At 28.5% G+C, this 21,624-nt stretch overlaps 1 protein-coding gene across 1 annotated transcript; it reads left to right on the top strand.

The window, feature by feature from the left end:
• Positions 1-15,407: 15,407 nt before the first annotated feature.
• Positions 15,408-21,236, top strand: LOC117905837 (disease resistance protein RPV1-like). Its single transcript, XM_034818700.1, has 6 exons — positions 15,408-16,428; positions 16,582-16,890; positions 16,984-17,202; positions 17,294-18,481; positions 18,554-19,185; positions 21,065-21,236. Exons 1-5 carry the CDS (start codon positions 15,418-15,420, stop codon positions 19,163-19,165), a joined length of 3,339 nt encoding a protein of 1,112 aa, XP_034674591.1. The 5' UTR covers positions 15,408-15,417; the 3' UTR covers positions 19,166-19,185; positions 21,065-21,236.
• The last annotated feature ends 388 nt before the right edge of the window (positions 21,237-21,624 follow it).

Genomic DNA, 21,624 nt, shown 5'->3' on the forward strand with positions numbered 1-21,624 from the left:
GTGTCTATATTACCACTCTCAACAACTATATAACGGCTAGTTGAAGGGATAAATAAGTAAATTACGCACTATTAATATTTTTATGTCAAATATCTCTAATATCCCTCTCAACAACTATATAACGATTAGTTTAGGGGTAAATAAGTAAATGAGTCACCAATACTTCTCTATATATACCCTTCATTTTAATCATTTCTCACACAATTCTCTATTCTCTCTCTTTATATTGTTTACAATTCTCTTTAATTTATCTTTTTCACAATTCTCTAAATTGAAATTCTCTTTAAGTGGTAAAGATATCTACTACTTTACAAGTACTAAAGATACCTACTAACTTTACAAGTACTAAAGATACCTACTAACTTTACAAGTAGTCATCATTCACAAGGTTGATATATTTATATTTAGTTATTTTAATTCTATATATTTAATTTAATTGTTCTCTTCCTTTTACCTTATTTTTTTTCCTCTAAAATTAAAAATGGATCATCATCACCTAGATGTTAAAAACTTTGACTTTGGTATTGATGCATGTAATGAATTGAATCCTTTTGAAGATGACGAGACTCTCACCTCCTCTAGTGTCCTTCTCTCTAACCTTCCCCAACCCAATCCCATAGGCAAAAGACCTAGGGCTAATAGACACACATTTATAGTATGGAATTACTTCACTATAATAAATAAACAAAATACAAGATGAAAGGTAGAAAATCTAGCAAAATGTAAATATTGTAAAAAAAAAACATATAGTTGCAAAGCTAGTGGGGTGGCACAAGTCACCTTAAAAGACATGTCGAACAATGTACCAAAAAAATGGTGCATTAGACCTTAGACAATCCCAAATAAGTCAAAACGAAATAGCATCTAGTACATCTTCAATGACCTCCTTTATATACAATCAACAATTCCTAAGAGAATGGTTAGCTAGAATGGTAGTTAGTATAGGGTTTTCATTGACATTTGGAGAAGATCTTAGATTTGTACATTTCATGCACAAGTATGCCCAACCAACCTATCATAGAATTCCTAGGATTACTTCTTATAATGATGTAATTAAATGTTACCTAAATGAAAAACAATTAATAATTGAAGAATTTAAAATCATAGTGGTATTGTATCTGTGACCTCATATATTTACATGTGTGACATCACATTATACAGATTCCAATATGAAATTACAAAAGAAAATATTAGGTTTTCGTAAAATATTACATCCTTATGATGGACCTTCCATATATGATTATTTGACAAGTGTTTTTAGAGAATATGGGATACAAAGCAAAAATTTTCGTATTACCTTTGATAATGCTTCAAACAATAAAAGTGTCATAAATTTATCTGTAAGAACAATTAGAGAAGGTCCACTAAGTGAAATATTTCATGTGAGGTGTATTTGTCATATAATTAATTTAATAGTACAAGATGGTTTAAAATCAATATCACCTTTGTTAGCCCAAGGGTTCTCCTAATCGGGTTTTGATGATAACAAACCATGATTAAGCGACTAATTGGTTTAATGTTTAAGAATCTCAGGTATAAACTCAAAAATTCATCAAATGACCAAATGGATACAAGATCAAGACGCTTGGAAGACTTATGATCATAGGAAACTAATGTAAGATGAATGCATGAATGCATTTAGAATTTTCACACATTTCATGTATATTTGAAAACTCGGTTTATTCTTTAAAACGTCAACCTCATTAAAACCCGAGTTTTTAACTAATGTACCTTAGGCTAAATGTTTCAAAATTGGCTTAATAATTTACCTAAAGACTTTGTCTAAGTGTTAGAAAAGAAAGGAATAAAAAAAAAATAGGTTTTCGGGGTAAAAAATGCTCAATCGGTCGAGGTTATGGTTCAATCGATCGAGGTTATGGCTCAATCGGTCGAGGCTATGGCCAATCGGCTCAACCGGTTGAGGAACCGATCGACCGGTTGTGGTCGTCCGATCGAGGACCGGTCGAGGGAGGCAAAAAACTCTCTCTTTCCTAGTAGCCTTCTCTTCCTGGTCGAGAGGGATTCTCTTCCGGGTCAAGGTCCGGTCGAGGACCGGTTGAGGTCCGGTCGAGGCAACGGTAACCTGTCATGCATTAAATGCTCCAACGACTAGTGAACCAGTTGACCCCTAGCTTGACCGGACGAGGTTACCTTTTGTTGTTTTTTGACTCCCGAGCTTAGAAACCTATAAATAGAGAGCTCCACTTCATTTATTGATAAGAGAACACTTGCATTCAATAGCCTACCTACCTGTTCTTGATCAAAAAGCTCTCATTTCTTTCATAGTGTATTAAATCACCACTTGCATATCCTTTAGTGCACTCTTGTGTGTCATCCTAGCTTTGCCTTGTATTTGATCAATTCTTAAGCTAGGTTGAGAGATTATATCTTGCAAAAATCTAAGTGTTAAAGTCTTCAAGAGGGTTGAATCTTGAAGAGGTGTGTAAGAGCCCATTGGAGCCGGAATCCAAGTGTAAGAGAATTGGAAGCTTGGTTGAAGCTTCAATTGTTAATGGAACCCTCACTCGGTTAGGAGGTTGAGGAGAGTGGATGTAGGCAAGGAAGTGTCAAACCACTATAAACCCGAGTTTGAATTCTCTAAACTCTATCTCTTTACTTTGTTTATATTGTGCTTGAATTTGTTGTAATTGAAAAGATTTTAAAAACCCAATTCACCCCCCCCCCCCCCATTTTGGGTGTTTTTCTTAACTAAGCATAACCTTTGTTTTCTCAACCTTCATTATAGGCTATCCGGTCTACCATACTATTTCTTGATTCATCTAACAAATTACAAGAATTTTATACTTTAGGTCAATCAATAGGTTTGAAGAAGAGAAAATTTCGTCGTGATATTGGTCATCGTTGGAATTTTACCTACCTAATATTAAAATCTTGTGTAATGTATCATAACATACTATCATATTATGTCAATAGTAAGACAAGTGAAATTATAATAACTTTTGATGATTGAGAGAAAGGTTTTGCTTTTTTAAATTTCTTGAAGGTTTTTTATGATACTACTAACATGTGTTCTGTTGTATATACTCCTACATCTTGTATAGCACTTAGATGTATTTGCAACATGAGTTATGTGTTTCAACAATATAGGAAACATCCCATTTTTAGTGAAATATGTGTACAAATGGAATTTTTTTTTTTTTTTTTGAAATGTTAGAAGACTATTCCATCACTTTATTATTTAGTTGCTTGCATGGATCCAAGGGTTAAGGTTGAAGGTGTAGAAAATATTTTAAATTTCATAACTATTTGTATGAACCAACCATCCGAACCAGAGGGTAAGATATACGAACAATTAAGCAACTTATATAAATATTATGAGAATAAATATGGTAATGTGTCTTCAAGTACGATAACTTCATCTACATTTGGAAATAATCAATTCTTTATACAATTAGCTAAGGAAAAACGACAAGTTGGTCCTTCAAGTAGGTCTTATCTTTCAAAATATTTAGATATTGATTATTGTTCATACCTATCCCCTAATGAAGTACAAAATTTTGATATTATGAAATGGTGGAAATCTCATGAATCCAATTTTCTTGTACTATCTAAAATGGCACGTGATGTACTAACCCCATCGGTGTTTATTGTAGCATCAGAATCTTCTTTTTCTATAATTGCATATATAATATGAGACAGAAAGACAACTCTTACCGCAAAGATGCTAGAAACTTTGACATGTTTGAAGGATTGGGAAGATGGACGCATGAGACTTTGAACTTTAGAGGATGAACTTAAAGAAACCTTCGAGAAATTGCATCTCAATGTAGACAATGATGTTCAAAAGATTGATGATGATTGAAGATGAAAAAAGAAGAATGAAGATTGAATAAGAAGACAAAAGTGAATATGATAATTGAAGAATTATATGTTGTTCATTTCTTTTAAATCTATTAAATGTAGCTAATTTTTAAAGGTTGAGTAATGCATATGATTGATAGTTGGGTGGGTGTCAACCCAATTGAGATGTACTCAAACTATAGTGATGCAATTCTCTTTTTTTTTTTTGTTTCCTTATTTTTTCATGTAATTTGTTGAAATATTGAATAAAAGAATTATTTTTTTATATTTCATTTCCTTCTATATTCCATTATTTTAGATTTATTGTTATTTTGATAAAAATAAAATAAAAAAATAAAATATAATTTTTTTTACTATTTTTAAAAACTAAAAACTAAAAACTAAAAATTCTATAAATTTTACAATTACAAACTCAATAAATATAAATGTAAAAAATAAAAAGTATAATTATTAGAGGTGTATAAAAAATAAAAAGAATATAATTATCAGAGGTGTTTAAAGTAACAAAAAGAAATTTTATTTAATAATGAAAAAAACTTAAGAAAAAATTATTTAAAAAATTAAATTAATTTTTTAACAAAGTGAGTGGCCCATGGGTCACAGCTCGCAGGCACGACACAATTAGCCTGCGAGCTTATGGGTTGTGCCGGGCTACCTATTTGGCTTGCATGGGTCGGCCCAACTGACACGATTTTTATGCGGGTCATGCTGGCCCGATGTGTTGGCCCGTAATGGCCTAGTCAATATCAGGTCGTGCCGGCCCAGCACGGCCCATTGGACACCTCTAGTAGCAACCCATTGGGTCCACTAGAGAGCATCAAGATGAAGCTATACACATACAGGAAAAATGAGAATGGCCTCCAAGATAGGCCTCTCACCACTTTATCCACTTGGTCACAAAAATTACTTCCCCATGGGTTGTCCATCTTAATGCAGTTCTGACCGAGGAATAGATTTCCTGCCTGATGCACTGGGCTTTCTCCCTTAGCCTCATGGAATGGCTTCTACCATGGCTTTCCCTATACTATTCACTGTTCCTAAATTTCTGGTCCCTGCTCTATGTTTCCTTTGAAATAGGGGATTCTGCTCACTCAAGCACAGCAAAGCCCAACAATAGTGTTGTCAGTTTGTATCAATTCATTTATAGTTCAACTTAACCCATTTATTAATGAGATTAAACAAGTTGTACTTTACTATCTATGAGATAAACAAGTTGTTTTTATGTCAAGTCATTTTGATATGATTATTAAATGAGTTATATTTGAGTTTAATACATTTTTAATATTTTTAAAATGATTAAATGCTTGGAACAATATGGACTTGAATATGATGTAAGATATAGTCAAGTTATTTGGATAGGTTAATGTTTTTTTTTCTTTTTATGCTTTTATTTTAATGTTGTTGTTTTTAATTATCCCAAAATTTTATGGAATTTGGAGATCTTTGACCATTAGGCCTATCTAAAATTAAAACTCTTTTTTCAATCTTTTTTTCTTTTATAAATATCTTAGTACCTATCCAAAGCTTTATATATGGAATGAATGATTGAATTTAGAAAGAAAATAGAATATATTTTTTTATTTAAATTAATTAATATTTTTATTTTGACCTTCACAATTATTGTATATATTTAAATTGCATACTTATTTTATAAGTCTGAGTTGGTAGAAGCATGAACTAATGCTTATTTAGCTCTTACTTTGCTTCATTTGTAAAGATGAAGCAACCGGGGAATGCTTTTGATATCATAACTATGCCTGGCCTGTGATTTCAACCCGGGGCATGTTGCAATTTTCAGCCTCAATCAGTTGGTTGAAACACAAGACCGAATCTAACTAGAGTTTCATGGTAGTTGGGAATCAAACTTTAATCAGTGTGATTATATCAATTTTTTTTATTACCCTAGCCATACAATTTTATGTGATCATGGCCCAAAGGGGCATGTAGCCCAACGGTCAACCAAATTGGGCTAGATTTAACCATGAAAAAATCCATTTCATCAATATATACATAGGCTCTGTTTGGTTCCCGGAAAATGCTAAGGAAAGAAAAAAAAATGTAGAGAAAAATAGTTTTCTTTAGTTTGGATGACATGGAAAATAAGATGGAAAAATTATATTCATTTCCTTACCTTTTTCTTTTCTTCCATTTTTCCTCCCAATTTTCTTTCTCTCGCATTTTTCAGGAACCAAACAGAGCCATAGAGACCAGGACTCGAGGTCTTCAATCATGTTAGCATTTATGTCTAGTGTTTAATTGAACTTCCCTTGTTTAGATTGAATGATTTTGCATTTCTAAAATTAATTCTCTTTATGATTGTTCCTTTGAAATGAAATTGTTTGATTTGAGAAAAGTCAAAATATGAGTAATATATATATTGAAAAATCGAAGTACAAGCACAAATATAGTTGGCTAAATTTGATAATTTTTATGCATTTTACATTGATTTTTAAATGAAATATTTATAATTTGTTGTCCAAAAAGTAAAATAAGAGTGATTGCCAAAGATGAATAAAAAATTAGAGAATCTTTTAATGAGTCAAACACGGTTTTGAATCATTCAATATATTTACTTATTTACTTATCTTTATACTAATAAATATTCTTTTCAATATGTTTGTAGAAAGGTGTTACCTAATTCTATTGTCCTCTTTCATATATAAAACTCTACAATCATATTATATTTTATTTAGAGCCGATATTAAATAATGTTAGTAATTGAACTTTAATAAGCATAAACTTCATCAATATCAATATGCAAGGTCAAAATAACAAAAATAAAAAATTAATTAATATTTTACAATAAGTTTCTTACTTGCTCTAATGACACCTTTTGAAAATGAACTTTTTAAATATATTTATTGTATATGTCACAACAAAAAGTTGTTAACAAATATGAGTGAAAATTGAGCAACTTTATAAACTTCCAATGCATGAAAAGTCAAGAATGAATAAAAATAATTGGGTATCAAATTACCAATTTTTTCTTTTTGTGATATCCTGGCATCTTCATGAAAATAAAGTTTACATATCTCATGTTTTCATGAAAGAATTCATTGTTTTTAAAACCTCCTAATTGATTCTTAATGATGTAATCTATTAATTTAGGGAGCTATTTATTCTCTTATTTATCCCGTCTTTCACATATATTCATAACATATGAGTCACTTTTTTGAGATAGATACTTTTTTCTTTTCCTATTTACAACCTTAAAAATTAGTTATTAAGAGTTCAATACTATTAGCTTTCAATACCCTTTATGTTAATTTTATTATTTATTTGTTTTTAAAAAGTCTTTATCTAACATTCATAGTATTTGACATCTTTTTGTAATTGATTCAATATTCGAACCAAACTCCCTTTAATAAAGGTACTGTGGAATCAGTAAGTTATACGTACTTACATAAATAAAGAAATAGGGAATAAGCGGTTTTATGATGTCCATGTTCTTGGTTGACACAAATAGCTAAATAAAAATGTGGTTGACAAGACCTTATTCATTTTATCTTGATATTAAATAGAGAATTTCCATATTTGGTGCCTAAGAAGCTTGATAAGAGGAATAATGACAAAAAATAAGTAAAGGACAAGCTAAATTTTGTGCTCCAACCATTCATGGTTTTAACTCATTTTGAATATTTACTATGTTTTCATCTATTGACTATAAATATTACATTTATATATTTATAGAAATGTAACATCCAATTATATTATCCTTTTATCTTTACAAAATTCCAAGGCCTTTTCTCATTACTTAAATTATCGATACGCTAAATGTATAATCCATTACAAGTTCTTGTTTTTATCGTCTAGCCAACAAGAATCAATATTATTTTTTAAGAAGGCGAAAGGATAAGCTCACAAGAAAAAGTTAGCAAGAAAATGATTTCTTGTATTTTTAATACAACTAATAGATTAGTACAAGGAAATTATTGTTGTTTCAATCACTTTTTATTAAAATTTAAAATACAAGCTTGTCTTTATTTAAATTTTGTTAGTCAATATCAATGGTTGAGCTTTGTTAGAGGCAAACTTCCGTCTATACTCATGGTCAAAATAAAGAAATCTAATGTGGACCACACTGATATATATATTTGATGCATATGTCAGCACATATGTCAGAGTGAACAAATGGGAAATAAATTTGACCAAACAATTCAATAATTTGTGGACTTTGGTAAATTTGTATAGTAACTTTCGATACATGCAATGTCCACCAATAATAGAGGAAAATGATCGGGAATCAAATTGTTATTGGTTTTTGTGACCTCCCGTGGGCTCTTTCCTCAATGGTGACGTTTATATACAATTTTTATGTCATTTTCAAGATCTCCACTTGATCCTTTAAAAAAAATAAAATTGTGTGATTTAAATTTAAGCATTATATACACCATCATATCCAAAGAAAAGTTTCTCAACCTTCTATATAGTTTACTTGCGTATGTAACCAATTGTCTAAAAATTAATTATGAAGAGTAAATACACCTAAATTTCTTATTTCAAAATGTCAAATTTTCATCTTTTAGTTGATTTATCATCCGTATTTTTCTTACATATTTAATAAAATTTATATGTAAGAATATTAGTTTGTATAGAAAAAATATCTCATTTTAAGTTATAGTTTTAAATTATTTTTGCCAAGATGGAGATTTAATATTGATTTCGAAAAAGAAGGGATCCTTTAGTGAATTGGTTTGATCATTTGTAAATAGTTGTGTCCATGTGAAGCATCCATTCCAAATGTAACTTAAATAAAATAAAATAAAATAAAACAGACAAGCATTAATGAAGCTTTTTGTTAGGTGATTTATCATGGTACTTTTTTTTTTTTTTGCATAATATCAATTTATTTAATAAGAAGATTATTTGTATAAAAGAAATCAAACCATTTTGACTGAGTTATCTAGAATAGAAAAAGCTTTTTTAGAGATGCTATTTTATTTATAGTAACAAGTTTTTCTTTTAAGATTAAATACTAAATATTTACTTAGGAGAAGGTTCGAGAAAATATTATTAAATTACAATGAAAAAGGAAAAATGGAGCTGAGTCTCCTCTGTAGGGCATCCACTCCAATTTTCCTATTAATGCTTTAGGAGACCCAATGAAGACAAGTAAGAATTCTTTATCAACAATAATGGAGGCCTGATAGCACATGGGTGGTCTGTCCTCCTAATTAATTTTTTGACCCTTTGGTTGGGTGCCAACCAATTTCATATGCCCAAAGGCGCATAGGGATCAGTCTCTTCATTATCTTTATTAATTTTTTAACCCTTGCCGGCCAGACATTCTGTATGTCCAAAAGAATATGGACAGTCTCTCCTTCCACACCACTTATATCACAGAAATCAATCAAAGACTCTCTTATAGTTTTGACACAAAAGCAATCTGGTAATGGCTTCCACAAGCACTCAAATGGCGTCTGATTCTTCTTCTTCCACCTCTAGATACACTTATGACGTGTTCTTGAGTTTTAGAGGGAAAGACACCCGCAACAATTTCACCGATCAACTACGTACTAATTTGGTTCAAAGAGGCATCACAACTTTCAGAGATGACAAAATTAGGAGAGGAGAAAAGATTGCACCAGAGCTTCTAAAAGCTATTGAAGAATCAAGATCTTCCATTGTTGTTTTCTCAAAAACTTATGCTGATTCATGGTGGTGTTTAGACGAGCTTGCAAAGATCATGGAGTGCAAACAGGAATATGGGCAAATAGTATATCCAATTTTCTACCATGTGGCTCCATCGGATGTGCGTAAACAAATAGGGAGTTTTGGAGAATCATTCGCCAGGTATGAAGAAAATTGGACGAACAAGGTACAAAGGTGGAGAAAGGCCTTGACTGAAGCAGGCAGTATTTTCGGATGGCATATAAAAGAGGGGTAACTTTAATAACTTGTTTTTACCTTTTATTTATGAGTACCTTTCATTTATAAGTACTTAAATTTGAGTCTTATAATTATAATCATGAACAAAAAAACATGTCTCAAAAAAATTATAGTGATTCATATAATTTCAATTTATAAGATTAATCCATAACTTTATGATCAATGACTAATCTATGAGCATTAGAAGTATATGTTCATAATTTCTCTCTTTGAATTTTAGAAATTAAATATTTTTAAGAAATAGAATAAATTAATTAATTATTTAGAATACCTTATGCATATATGATTTAAAAATAACAAATAACAAGATGGCTAATAATCTTGTGACAATATGCCTAATTTCTTGAGATATTTGTTTATTTCCTAAATTCTAATAAAAAATAATTACTTATAAATTTGGATTCCAAATATAAATATTTCATCAACAAATTGAAATAAAAAGTCAAAACTATATCATTTAGGTTTTAGCATGACTTCTTCTGGCCCTTTGGTTTTTTTTTTTTTTAAATATTTGTTAGTATTTCATAGTTTGACAAATAGGTAACTATATGAATATTGAATTTGTAATTACAAGATAAGTTCCAAAGTGACCATGTTTAAGATTTTATTAATTCATATTAAATAAATCATTTATTTTTGCATGCATCAAATGACAACCATTAATTCTATAATTTAAAAATTTTGTCAACCTACATAATTTTTTTTATCTATTATTATGTTGTTATTATTGTTTCGTTTCTTCTTCTTTTTTTTTTGGTGTTATTATTTGTGTTATTGTATTCTAATTTATGTTGACAAATATCAATTATCGAGTTTTATTTTAATTCAATCAATTTTTTATTATCAAAATTTGCAATTCATTAGTAATTAATCACCAACTCTTTTTTTCAAAATGGTTTTGCCAAATTACTAAAGTGAATTTTCATATTTGAAATAAAATATAACACAATTTTTTAGAAATTAACTTAGAAGTAAAATCAATTTCTACAAAGTTAAACAAATTGTTGCATATATATTAATTAGAAAATTAAATATCCACTTTAGATTATTGAAGAACTTTGGGTTTTCATAATTCTATCTGGTATAGTTTCATAAACTATGTTAAATATCCAATTTGAAAAGTAAAATATCAAATCAAATAGGTTAAAATTAATGACTTATACCTTAAGGCTATGTTTGGTCCTCAAAAAATTTGAGGGAAAATGCAAAGGAAAAAAAAATAGATAGGAAAAGTAAAAGGAAAGAAAAAATGAAGGAAAATAAAAAATAGAGTTAAAGATGATAAATTATTTTTATTTGTTACTTCAAACTCATTTTATTTATTTTAACTCATCAATATAAAGATTAAATAAATTTAAAATGCATAAGTTTCTAACTAATTTTAATTATATTTAATTTTCTTTAGAATATTTTATAGGACAACCAAACATTAGAAAATCATTTTCCTTAACATTTTTCTTCTTTCCTTTATATTTTCCGGGAACCAAACATAACCTAAAACAACATAGTCAATCTACAATTTAAAAGATTGTTTAATAATTGTAACTTTACTCAAAAGACAAATAAATAAGCAATTATGGTCCAAAATAGTGAACAATTTGATAAATTTAGCAATGGAAACCTTGAATTAAGGTCAAAAAAGAACAATAAGGGAAGCCTTTAATTAAGGGCTATGGACTTGATAATTCCCCCTTTTATTAAGGTAAAAAAGAAAAAATGAATAATAAATATCCTCCTAAAATTAAGGGAAACAAATATCACTTTCTGAAATTAAGATAATAAAATATTATTAATATACTCTTAATTTATGGAAGTATGGATTAGAATGATTCTTGTCATTATGTTATTAATTCTATGTATCTTCTTAATTATTTTCATTTTATCATGGTTGATTTTATGGACTTTTGTTATCCTTGTTTTGTCATTTGTTTTATTCCATGCATATGCATGATTATTTTTATTTTGTGCAAACCAGGATCCACAGGATCATTGGAGGATTTCTCCAAGGAGTATTTCCAATTTTCTACCATGTGGATCCATTGGATGTGTGTGAACAAACAGGGAGTTTTGGAGAAACCAAGCATGAAGAAAATTGGAAGAACAAGGTACAAAGGTGGAGAAAGGCTTTGACTGAAGCAGGCAGTATTTTCGGATGGCATATAAAAGAAGGGTAACTTTAATAACTTGTTTTTACCTTTTATTTATGAGTAACTTTCATTTATAAGTACTTAAATTTGAGTCTTATAATTATAATCATAAACAAAAAAACATGTCTCAAAAAAATTGAAATGATTCATGTAATTTCAATTTATAAGATTAATCCATAACTGTATGATCAATGACTAATCTATGAGCATTAGAAGTATACGTTCATGACTTCTCTATGAGTTTTAGAAACTCAATATTTTTATGAAATAGAATAAATAAATTAATTATTTAGAATACCTTATGCATATATGATTTTAAAATAACAAATAACAAGATGGCTAATAATCTTGTGACACACATGCCTAATTTCTTGGGATTCTTGTTTATTTCCTAAATTCTAATAAAAAAATAATTACTTATAAATTTTGATTCCAAATATAATTATTTCATCAACAAATTGAAATAAAAAATCAAAAGTATACCATTTACGTTTTAGCATGAGTTCTTCTGGCACTTTGTTTTTTTGTTTTTTGTTTGTTTTTTAAAAAATATTTATTAGTATTTCATAGTTTGACAAATCGGTATCTATATGAATATTGAATTTGTAATTACAAGATAAGTTCCAAAGTGACCATGTTTAAGATTTTATTAATTCAAATTAAATAAACAACTTATTTTTGCATGCATCAAATGACAACCATTAATTCTATAATTTAAATTTTTTGACAACCTACATAACTTTTTATCTATTATTATGTTGTTATTATTGTTTCATTGCTTTTTTTTTTTTTGGTGTTATTATTTGTTTTATTATTGTTGTTATTTGTATTCTAATTTATGTTGACAAATATCAATTACCCAGTATTATTTTAATTCAATCAATTTTTTATTATTAAATTTTGCAATTCTTTAGTAATTAATCACCAACTCTTTTTTTCAAAATGGTTTTGCCAAATTGCTAAAATGAATTTTCAGATTTGAAATAAAATATAACGCAATTTTTTGGAAATTAACTTAGAAGTAAAATCAGTTTCTACAATGTTAAACAATTGTTGGATATATATTAATTAGAAAATTAAATATCCGCTTTCATAATTATATCCAGTATAGTTCCATAAACTATGTTAAATATCCAATTTGAAAAGTAAAATATCAAATCAAACAACATAAAATGACTTATACCTTAAAACAACATAGTCAATTTACAATCTAAAAGATTGTTTAATAATTGTAACTTTACTCAAAAGACAAATAAATAAGCAATTATGGTTCAAACTAGTGAACAATTTGATAAATTTAGCAATAGAAACCTTGAATTAGGGTTAAAAAATAACAATAAGGGAAGTGTTGAATTAAGGGCTATGGACTTGATAATTCCCCCTTTTATTAAGGTAAAAAAGAAAAAATGAATAATAAATATCCTAAAAATAAGGGAAACAAATATCATTTTTTGAAATTAAGATAATAAAATATTTGTTAATATGCTATTAATTTATGGAAGTATGGAATATAATGGATTCTTGTCATTATGTTCTTGATTCTATGTATCTTCTTAATTATTTTCATTTTATCATGCACTTTTGTTATTCTCATTTTGTCATTTTTTATTCCATGCATATGCATGATTATTTTTATTTTGCGCATCTCTTTGATTATATTTTCATTCTATCATTGTTTGTATCTATATGATTATTTCTCATAATAAAGAAAAGCCCGTACATTGATAATATGAAGAAAGATCTCCTTGATTAAAAATGATATAAAATAAAATAAGAAAGTAAAGTGGAAATGAATGAGAAAATATATGATTTACATAGAAGGTTGGACAAGTAAACTCATGGTATCACTACTTTGAACTATGTATTCTGAGTTTCTCAAAGCTAAAGTTACTAATAACGGTTGGGTTTTTATTTTATAATAATTAAAATATAGAAGTTACAAACTCAATCATATGTTTAATGATGGAGTTAGAAGTTTATAATGGGAAAAGCAATATTTAAATTACAAAATTTTAAATTAAATAAATGTTAACATATTTTCATATTTTAAAGGCTTGTATAACTTGTTATTGATAGGGTTAACTAAAATCACATAATATAAATAAATGTTATAACAGAATTTCAAGAAAAGCTAACTCACTACATTAAACTCATGATTAGATGAAAATTCTAAACAAACAAAATATTTTAAAAAAAAATTTAATTTTTTAATTTTTTACAAAAGTAAAATCTATAAGAAAATTAATTTGACAAGCAAATAGCATAAATCTAAGTTTCAATAATCTTTTTAGCTAAAACAAAACATTAAGAAAATATTTTCAAACAAATTTTTTAAATAAAATTTTCAAAGCTCTTTCCAATAAAATATATTTCATAAGAGATTTGATTTAAAATATAAGTAAATTAAAAAAAAATAGGGTAATTTTAATAGAAAGTTAACTAAGTAGAAGTATACTAAGAGTTTTTATGTAATTTAGATTGAAAGATTTTACTTATGAAATTTGGTAGATAATTTTTTTTAAACTATTAAAAATTAGTTGTTGTAGTTTTATCTTTTCAAACAATTAAAGATTAAATATTAAGTAGATATTAAGTAAAATAATTTTTTAAAGAAAATTAATTCTTATTTATGATTTTTTATTTAAAAATTTTTAATAATTCTTTTAATCATCCATGTAGTTGGGACAAGAGGGTTCATCCTTTCTATTTTATTTTTTGAAACACCTACATATAAATGCTAAGTATGCCCCAATGCATATGTTTGTAACTGATAAAATAAACTGAGCAAAAGTAAAACCAGAACAGAGAAGCAATTCCACACTTTATTTGTACTGAGACAACCAATAAATAGACAATACAATCAACTGGCTTGTCAAAGCCATAACAATAAAGGCATAAAAATAGGACCATGAAACCATGTTTCAATAAACCTGCTGCCACCATCACCAAAAATCAGGAGATAATAAAGAGACTCAATAAACAATTTCCTATAGACCAGGACAACATAACAGATATAAGACTCAACATAAAACAATTTAATATTATTAAAGACTTGGTCAAATGACCCATTGCACGAAGATATTTTATCAGTAACATGTAGGCTTCTATGATGGGATCATTAGAAAACTCATTAATGAATTATCTAAAAGCCTTTTTTTACTAGAAGTAAATAAATTCTCAAAATTTCAAAGAAGAATTTGAAAGAGAAGGCCTTAATGTTTATGGTATTGAACTTCAGTTTTTGAGATTACCGAGCATGCAGCACAAGCAATTATCCTTCATGCTTTTATTTTTCTTTTTCATTGTCATGCATACATTATGATACTAAAAAAAAGTGCTTAAATATGTAAATGAAATCTTAGTTGTTATCATGATATAAAAAATCATCAAATTACCTTGATGTTTCTTACCATTTATTGTTCATCTCACAATGTGTTCTACTCTAACTTACTTCATAATTACTAGGTATGAATCAGAGCATATCAAGAAAATTACTACCACCATCGCCAATAGAATATTGAATTGTAAACTCTTGTTTGTTGAGGATAATTTAGTTGGAATGGATTCTTATTTTGAAAAAATAAGTTTGGAATTGAATACAGAATCAAATAATGTTCGCATGGTTGGGATATGTGGAATTGGCGGAATAGGTAAGACAACCATTGCCGGATATGTATATGATCAAATTTCTTGGGGATTTGAATGTAGTAGCTTCCTTGAAAATGTTGGAGAGGTTTACAAAAATAAAGGTCTACTTCATTTACAAAATCAACTTCTTAATGATATCCTAGATGGAAGAAATCAAAAGATAAGCAATGTTCGACAAGGAGCCTATGTGATCCAAAATAGTCTTCACTCTCAAAAGGCTCTTATTGTTTTTGATGATGTTGATCATATAGACCAATTGGAATTATTGGAATTTCTTGTTGGAAATCATACTTGGTATGGTGAAGGAAGTAGAATCATCATCACAACAAGAGATAAACATTTTTTAACTAATCTTCAAGTGGATTACGTATATGAAGTTGAAGGACTAAATTTCAAAGAAGCTCTTAAGCTCTTTAGTCAATATGCCTTTCTTCCAAATCTTTCAAAAGAGGGTTATGAAAAACTCTTACATCATGTAACATATTATTGCCAAGGTCTTCCATTAGCTTTGAAAGTTTTGGGTTCTCTTTTACATGGCAAGACAATACGTGAATGGGAAAGTGAATTGCACAAATTGAAAAAAGAACCAGAAGTGAAAATTCAAAATGTGCTTAAAAGAAGCTTTCGTGGATTAGACCGTACACAAAAGAAGATATTTCTTGACATTGCTTGTTTTTTTAAAGGGGAAGATAAAGACCTTGCTTCAAAAATATTGGATGGTTGTGAATTGTTTGGTGAAAGAGGGATAGGAGTTCTGCGGGAGAGATGTCTTATAACTATTTCACGTAATAGAATATATATGCATGATTTGATACAACAAATGGGTTGGGAAATTATCCGTGAACAGCATCGTGAAGACCCTAGCAAGTGGAGTAGATTGTGGAATGTAGATGATATCTATTGTGCGTTTATAAGTGAAAAGGTGAGAATCAAATTAAATTTAATTGCATACTTAAACTCTTTTGGAAGATTAAATATTTAATAATATTTTTTTCCTAAAAATTTATATGGCTACATAATTTTATTAGGATTTTTACTTTTTGTTTCTCACTAAATCTTCATTCTTATTTTTCAGGGGATGAAAAATGTTGAAACCATTTCTCTAGACTTGTCTGGATCACAAGAAATATGGTCCACTACAAATATATTTGTCCAAATGAAGAAAGTGTTTGCCAAGATGAAGAAACTTAGGTTACTCAAAGTCTATTATAGTCATGGTGATAAGTATAAAATGCTTCTTCCTAAAGGCTTTGAATTTCCTCCTAATTTAAAATATCTTTATTGGGAAGGTTTAGAGTCTTTACCTTCGAATTTTCATGGAGAGAGCCTTGTTGCAATCAACATGAAGTCTAGTAACATAAAAGAACTTTGGGAAGGGGATGAGGTATAATCATTATTTAATTTCTTATTTTCTTTATACTAATATTCTAGTTCATGGAAGTTTTTTAATGAAAAAAATATATATATTTTGTCCCAGTGTTTTGCAGAATTAAAGTTCCTTGATCTAAGTAACTCACAACAGCTCATAAAAATACCAAAATTCTCAAGCATGCCAAAGTTGGAGACATTGAATCTTAAAGGTTGTACAAGTTTTTGCAATCTTCATGCATATATGGGCGCATTTCATGAGATGAAATTTTTGAGGGAGCTCAATTTGAGTGGGATTGGAATCAAAGAACTTTGGGAAGAGGATAAGGTATAATCATTATTTAATTTCTTATTTTTCTTTATACTAATTTTCTAGTTCATGGAAGTTTTTTAATGAAAAAAAATACCTTTTGTCACAGTGTTTTGCAGGATTGAAGTTCCTTGATTTAAGTAACTCACAACAGCTCCTGAAAATACCAAAATTCTCAAGCATGCCAAAGTTGGAGACATTGAATCTTAAAGGTTGTACAAGTTTTTGTAATCTTCATTTATCGGTTGATGCATTTCATGAGATGAAATTTTTGAGGGAACTCAATTTTAGTGGCACTGGAATCAAAGAATTACCAAGCGGCATTGGATATTTGGAATCTCTTGAATCGCTTAAGCTCTCAGATTGCTTAGACTTTGAGAAATTTCCAGAGATCCAAGGGAATATGAAATGCTTAAAGAACCTTTATTTAGACAACACTGCTATTAAGGAACTCCCAGACAACATTGGGTCCTTGGAGGCTCTTCAAACTCTTTCTGTTGATGGTTGCTCAAATCTTGAGAAGTTTCCTGAGATCCAAAGGAATATGACGAATCTACGGAATCTTTTTGTAGGGAAGACTGCTATAAAAGAATTACCGTGCTCAATAGGTCGTCTCACCAGACTTGAAAGATTAGATTTGGAAAACTGCAAAAACTTGAGTGGCCTTCCAAGCAGTATTTTTGGGTTGAAATACCTCGAAGAGCTCTCTCTCAATGGGTGTTCAAATGTGGAGGCTTTTTCAGAGATCATGGTTGATATGGAATATTTAAGTGGCCTTTATTTAAGTGATATGGCTATAACAGAGCTGCCATCATCAATCGAGCGTCTAAAAGGTCTTGAAATCTTGGAATTGACCAATTGTGAGAACCTTGAGACTCTTCCAAACAACATTGGTAATTTAACACGTCTTAGTAATCTTCTTGTTCGTAACTGTTTAAAGCTCCGCAAATTGCCCGAAAATTTGAGAAGCCTACAATGTTGCTTAAAAGCACTGGATTTGGCTGGTTGTAATCTGATGGAAGGAGCAATCCCTAATGATTTATGGTGCCTATCCTCACTGAAATTTTTAGATGTGAGCGAAAACCATATTCGTTGCATACCTGCTGGCATCATTCAACTTTCTAACTTGACGGAACTTCACATGAATCATTGCCCGATGCTTGAAGAAATTCCAGCGCTTCCATCAAGTCTAAGAGTAATAAAAGCACATGGTTGTCCATGCTTGGAAACTTTATTAAGTAATCCAACAAATCTATTCTGGTTAGATCTTCTCAACTGCTTCAAATCAGAAACTCAGGTATGAATTCTACATATGACCCTTGGTTTTTGTATAAAGGCATGAGATTTACTTGCTGTTACTTTTATGCAGAATCGTAGATGCAATGGAGACGAGTGGTTTTATCCCGAAATTCAGATCATTATTCCAGGAAGCAGTGGAATACCAGAGTGGATAAGAGATAAGAGTATGGGAAGTGAAGAAAGAATAGAGCTCCCAAAGAATTGGTATAAAGATGATGGTTTCTTGGGATTTGCTTTATTCTTCCATCATCTTCCACTTGATGATAATGATGATAATGATGATAATGATTATATATATAAATTGGGCATATCCTTTGGTGATCAATCCGAAGTAACGTTTGAATTTTGGTGGCCTAACAATTGTAGAACCTACGATGTTGGTCGTATAAGAGATGGAGAAGTGATTAAAAGATACGACAAAGATGGCACATCAGATCCAGCATTGCATGTGATCTATTTCCCTGAAATTACCATTTCAAGTAAGTACGGACCCAGGCAGTGGAACAATTTCAAGGCTCGCTTTGAGGGCTCTTATCAATGTGGCAATAACAGAGCCTTCAAAGTGAAAAGCTATGGGATACATCCTATATACGATAATCCCCAAGATCATCGTCAGAAAAGATCAAGTCATGATCATCCATCAGAGGACCATCCACACCACAAAAGATCAAGACATGTCTAGTTTCTTCTCCCTCCACCAAGGTATGTCTTCTCTCTAGGATTTATTTAGTGCTTATATTTGAAACAAATTATTTGGGTTTTAGAAGTATACAATTTAGAAAGTAAAATTGGAATTTGTATATAGATGAAGGAAAGGTGAATACCCTCACATAAATTATGGTTATTACAAAACTTTATTAGAACCAATTTTTTTTTTTTTTTAGTTTTGATATATGTGTTAAATTCCTTTATTATGTAATGAGTCAAATTAGGCCGAAGCATAAATTTTACTACTTATTTTGCTCTTACCCTAGTACATTTCTTAACATGAGAAAATGCCGGATCCTACTACATATAAGTTTGTAACCCCTAAGAAAATAACTTTGTGTGAGGAAAAAAAATTAGATAAATAAATGCTAAATAGATTTTATAATATGTTTATTTATTCTATTTTTAATTTTATTTAATGTTTATAATTAACTTCATTTGAATCCTAATATGTATTATAAAAGAAATTCTAAAATCAGTTTTTTTTTTTTTTTTTACTTTTCTAGCTAATATTTTAATAATTATGTTTAGTGGTAGGATATCTTTAGTTTGATTTCAAATTTATTTAATGTTTAGATTTTAAAATTTAATTAAAATGACTACATAATTATTTCATTTGCATTCTATTTAATTTTTTATACAATCTAATTTTATTTAAATGTTTTACTTTTAAAATAATTTTTGTAGTGGTGGGTTGTTTTCTTGTTAGACTTCAAGATTTTTTATAAAATGTGTAGATTGTTAGATTTAATAATGTAGTTACTAATTGACAATTGATAATGATAGTGCTACATTTATATTACCATGTTAGAGCTAAATTTTAAATAAAAATTTTAGCAATTTAGTTATTTGAAACAATTCTAAAAATTTATTAGAAAAATTATTGAGTTTTTTCTAAAGTTATGTAGCACAAAATTTGTAAGATTATTAATAATTAATTAGTAGTGTGAATTTTTGTTAATTTTTGAAATAAAATTTAAAATTTTTTAGTCTATGCTTATTGTCTAATTGATACATTATAACTATTTTCTTTCATAACTAATATAATTAATACTTATTCTATTAGAAGATGCCAGAGCATTTCATGAAATATAAATTTATGTACATTTATTATAATTCATAACTCTTTTACTTTCCTAGACAAAATTTATAGCCCCATAATTGGCCATGAATTTTCATCCTCTCATAAAAGATCCTTTGAAACATGTAACTTATATGCTTCCCATTTTATACTTATGTCTTTTATTTAACCATTACAATGGAATAAAAAATTCTTATGCAGAGAACTCAAACCCGAAAGCTTTCATTGCCCTCTTATGAAGTACATCTTTTTTTATTTTGATTTATTGAAGATTAAAATATTTACTAGAAATAGTGAAAAAAATATCTAAACAATTTTAAAAATGATTATATGCTTGAAAGAATTTGAAGTTTGAATATGGAATTAGATATGGTCAAGTCCTTTAAATAGGTTGTTTGTTTTTCTTTTTATGCTTTTATTTTAATTTATTAATTTGTAATCATCTCAAAATTTTATGGAATTTGGAGATCCCCGATCCTTGGACTTAATTAATTTTTTTTTCCTTTTTCTATTAATATTTTAGGACATATCCAAAGCTTTATATTTGGAATGAATTATTGGATTTAGAAGAAAAGACCATATTCCAACACTAGGTGTCACATATATTGATTTTGGTAGGCCCAAATTTTTATTTGAATTAATTAATTTTTTATCTAGATATTTACAATTATCATATATTATTTAAATTCCATAATTATCTTAGAAATTAGTTAGCATGAATTAGTAGCTTTTTTTTTTTTGGCTTTATTCTTGAAGAAGGAAACATGACTAACTATTGGATATGATGTACAGGAACTGGGAGCAATAGCAGAATGAGAATACCATCAAAAAGACTATTTATTTGGATTGTGGATTTTAATTTATATGTTTCTTTAAGCATGGATAATTTAAATTATTGACTTTCATTGATATGTTTTTAAGCATGGATAATTTTATTTATTTGAAATTACTCACAAGTTCTTTCAAGAATGATTTTGATACATTGATAAATCATCTTCATTTATTTATTAAGATCATATGACCAAAGTAGCTTAAGTTCTTTACTATGTTTTAATTAGTATAGGGTCATCTCTATCCTCTTATTATTATTTTTTAACCATTAAACATTTAATGTACCTATTTTATACCACTAACATAAATGAAGATTTGTCTAATAATTAAAAGAATTTAAATAAAATATACAAATACAAATACATTCGAATACTTTAGGAATGTTTATTGAGTGATGTTTTAATTGCTGAATAATTTCTTTATTTGTACAATAACTTATCAAAAGCATACTTATTTTAGTAAATTTATTTGTAAAAGTTATGTGCCATGTTATTAAATTCATTAAATAAACTCCCCCAACA

This window comes from Vitis riparia, chromosome 18 (assembly GCF_004353265.1).
Source record: "Vitis riparia cultivar Riparia Gloire de Montpellier isolate 1030 chromosome 18, EGFV_Vit.rip_1.0, whole genome shotgun sequence".
NCBI lineage: Eukaryota > Viridiplantae > Streptophyta > Magnoliopsida > Vitales > Vitaceae > Vitis > Vitis riparia.

What these genes read in the sequence shown, in the direction of transcription:
- LOC117905837 (XM_034818700.1), top strand. Translation starts at nt 15,418, where the DNA reads ATGGATTCTTATTTTGAAAAAATAAGTTTGGAATTGAATACAGAATCA. An exon ending in GTGCGTTTATAAGTGAAAAG is followed by an intron (nt 16,429 to 16,581) that starts GTGAGAATCAAA and finishes CTTATTTTTCAG; the next exon opens with GGGATGAAAAATGTTGAAAC. An exon ending in AACTTTGGGAAGGGGATGAG is followed by an intron (nt 16,891 to 16,983) that starts GTATAATCATTA and finishes ATTTTGTCCCAG; the next exon opens with TGTTTTGCAGAATTAAAGTT.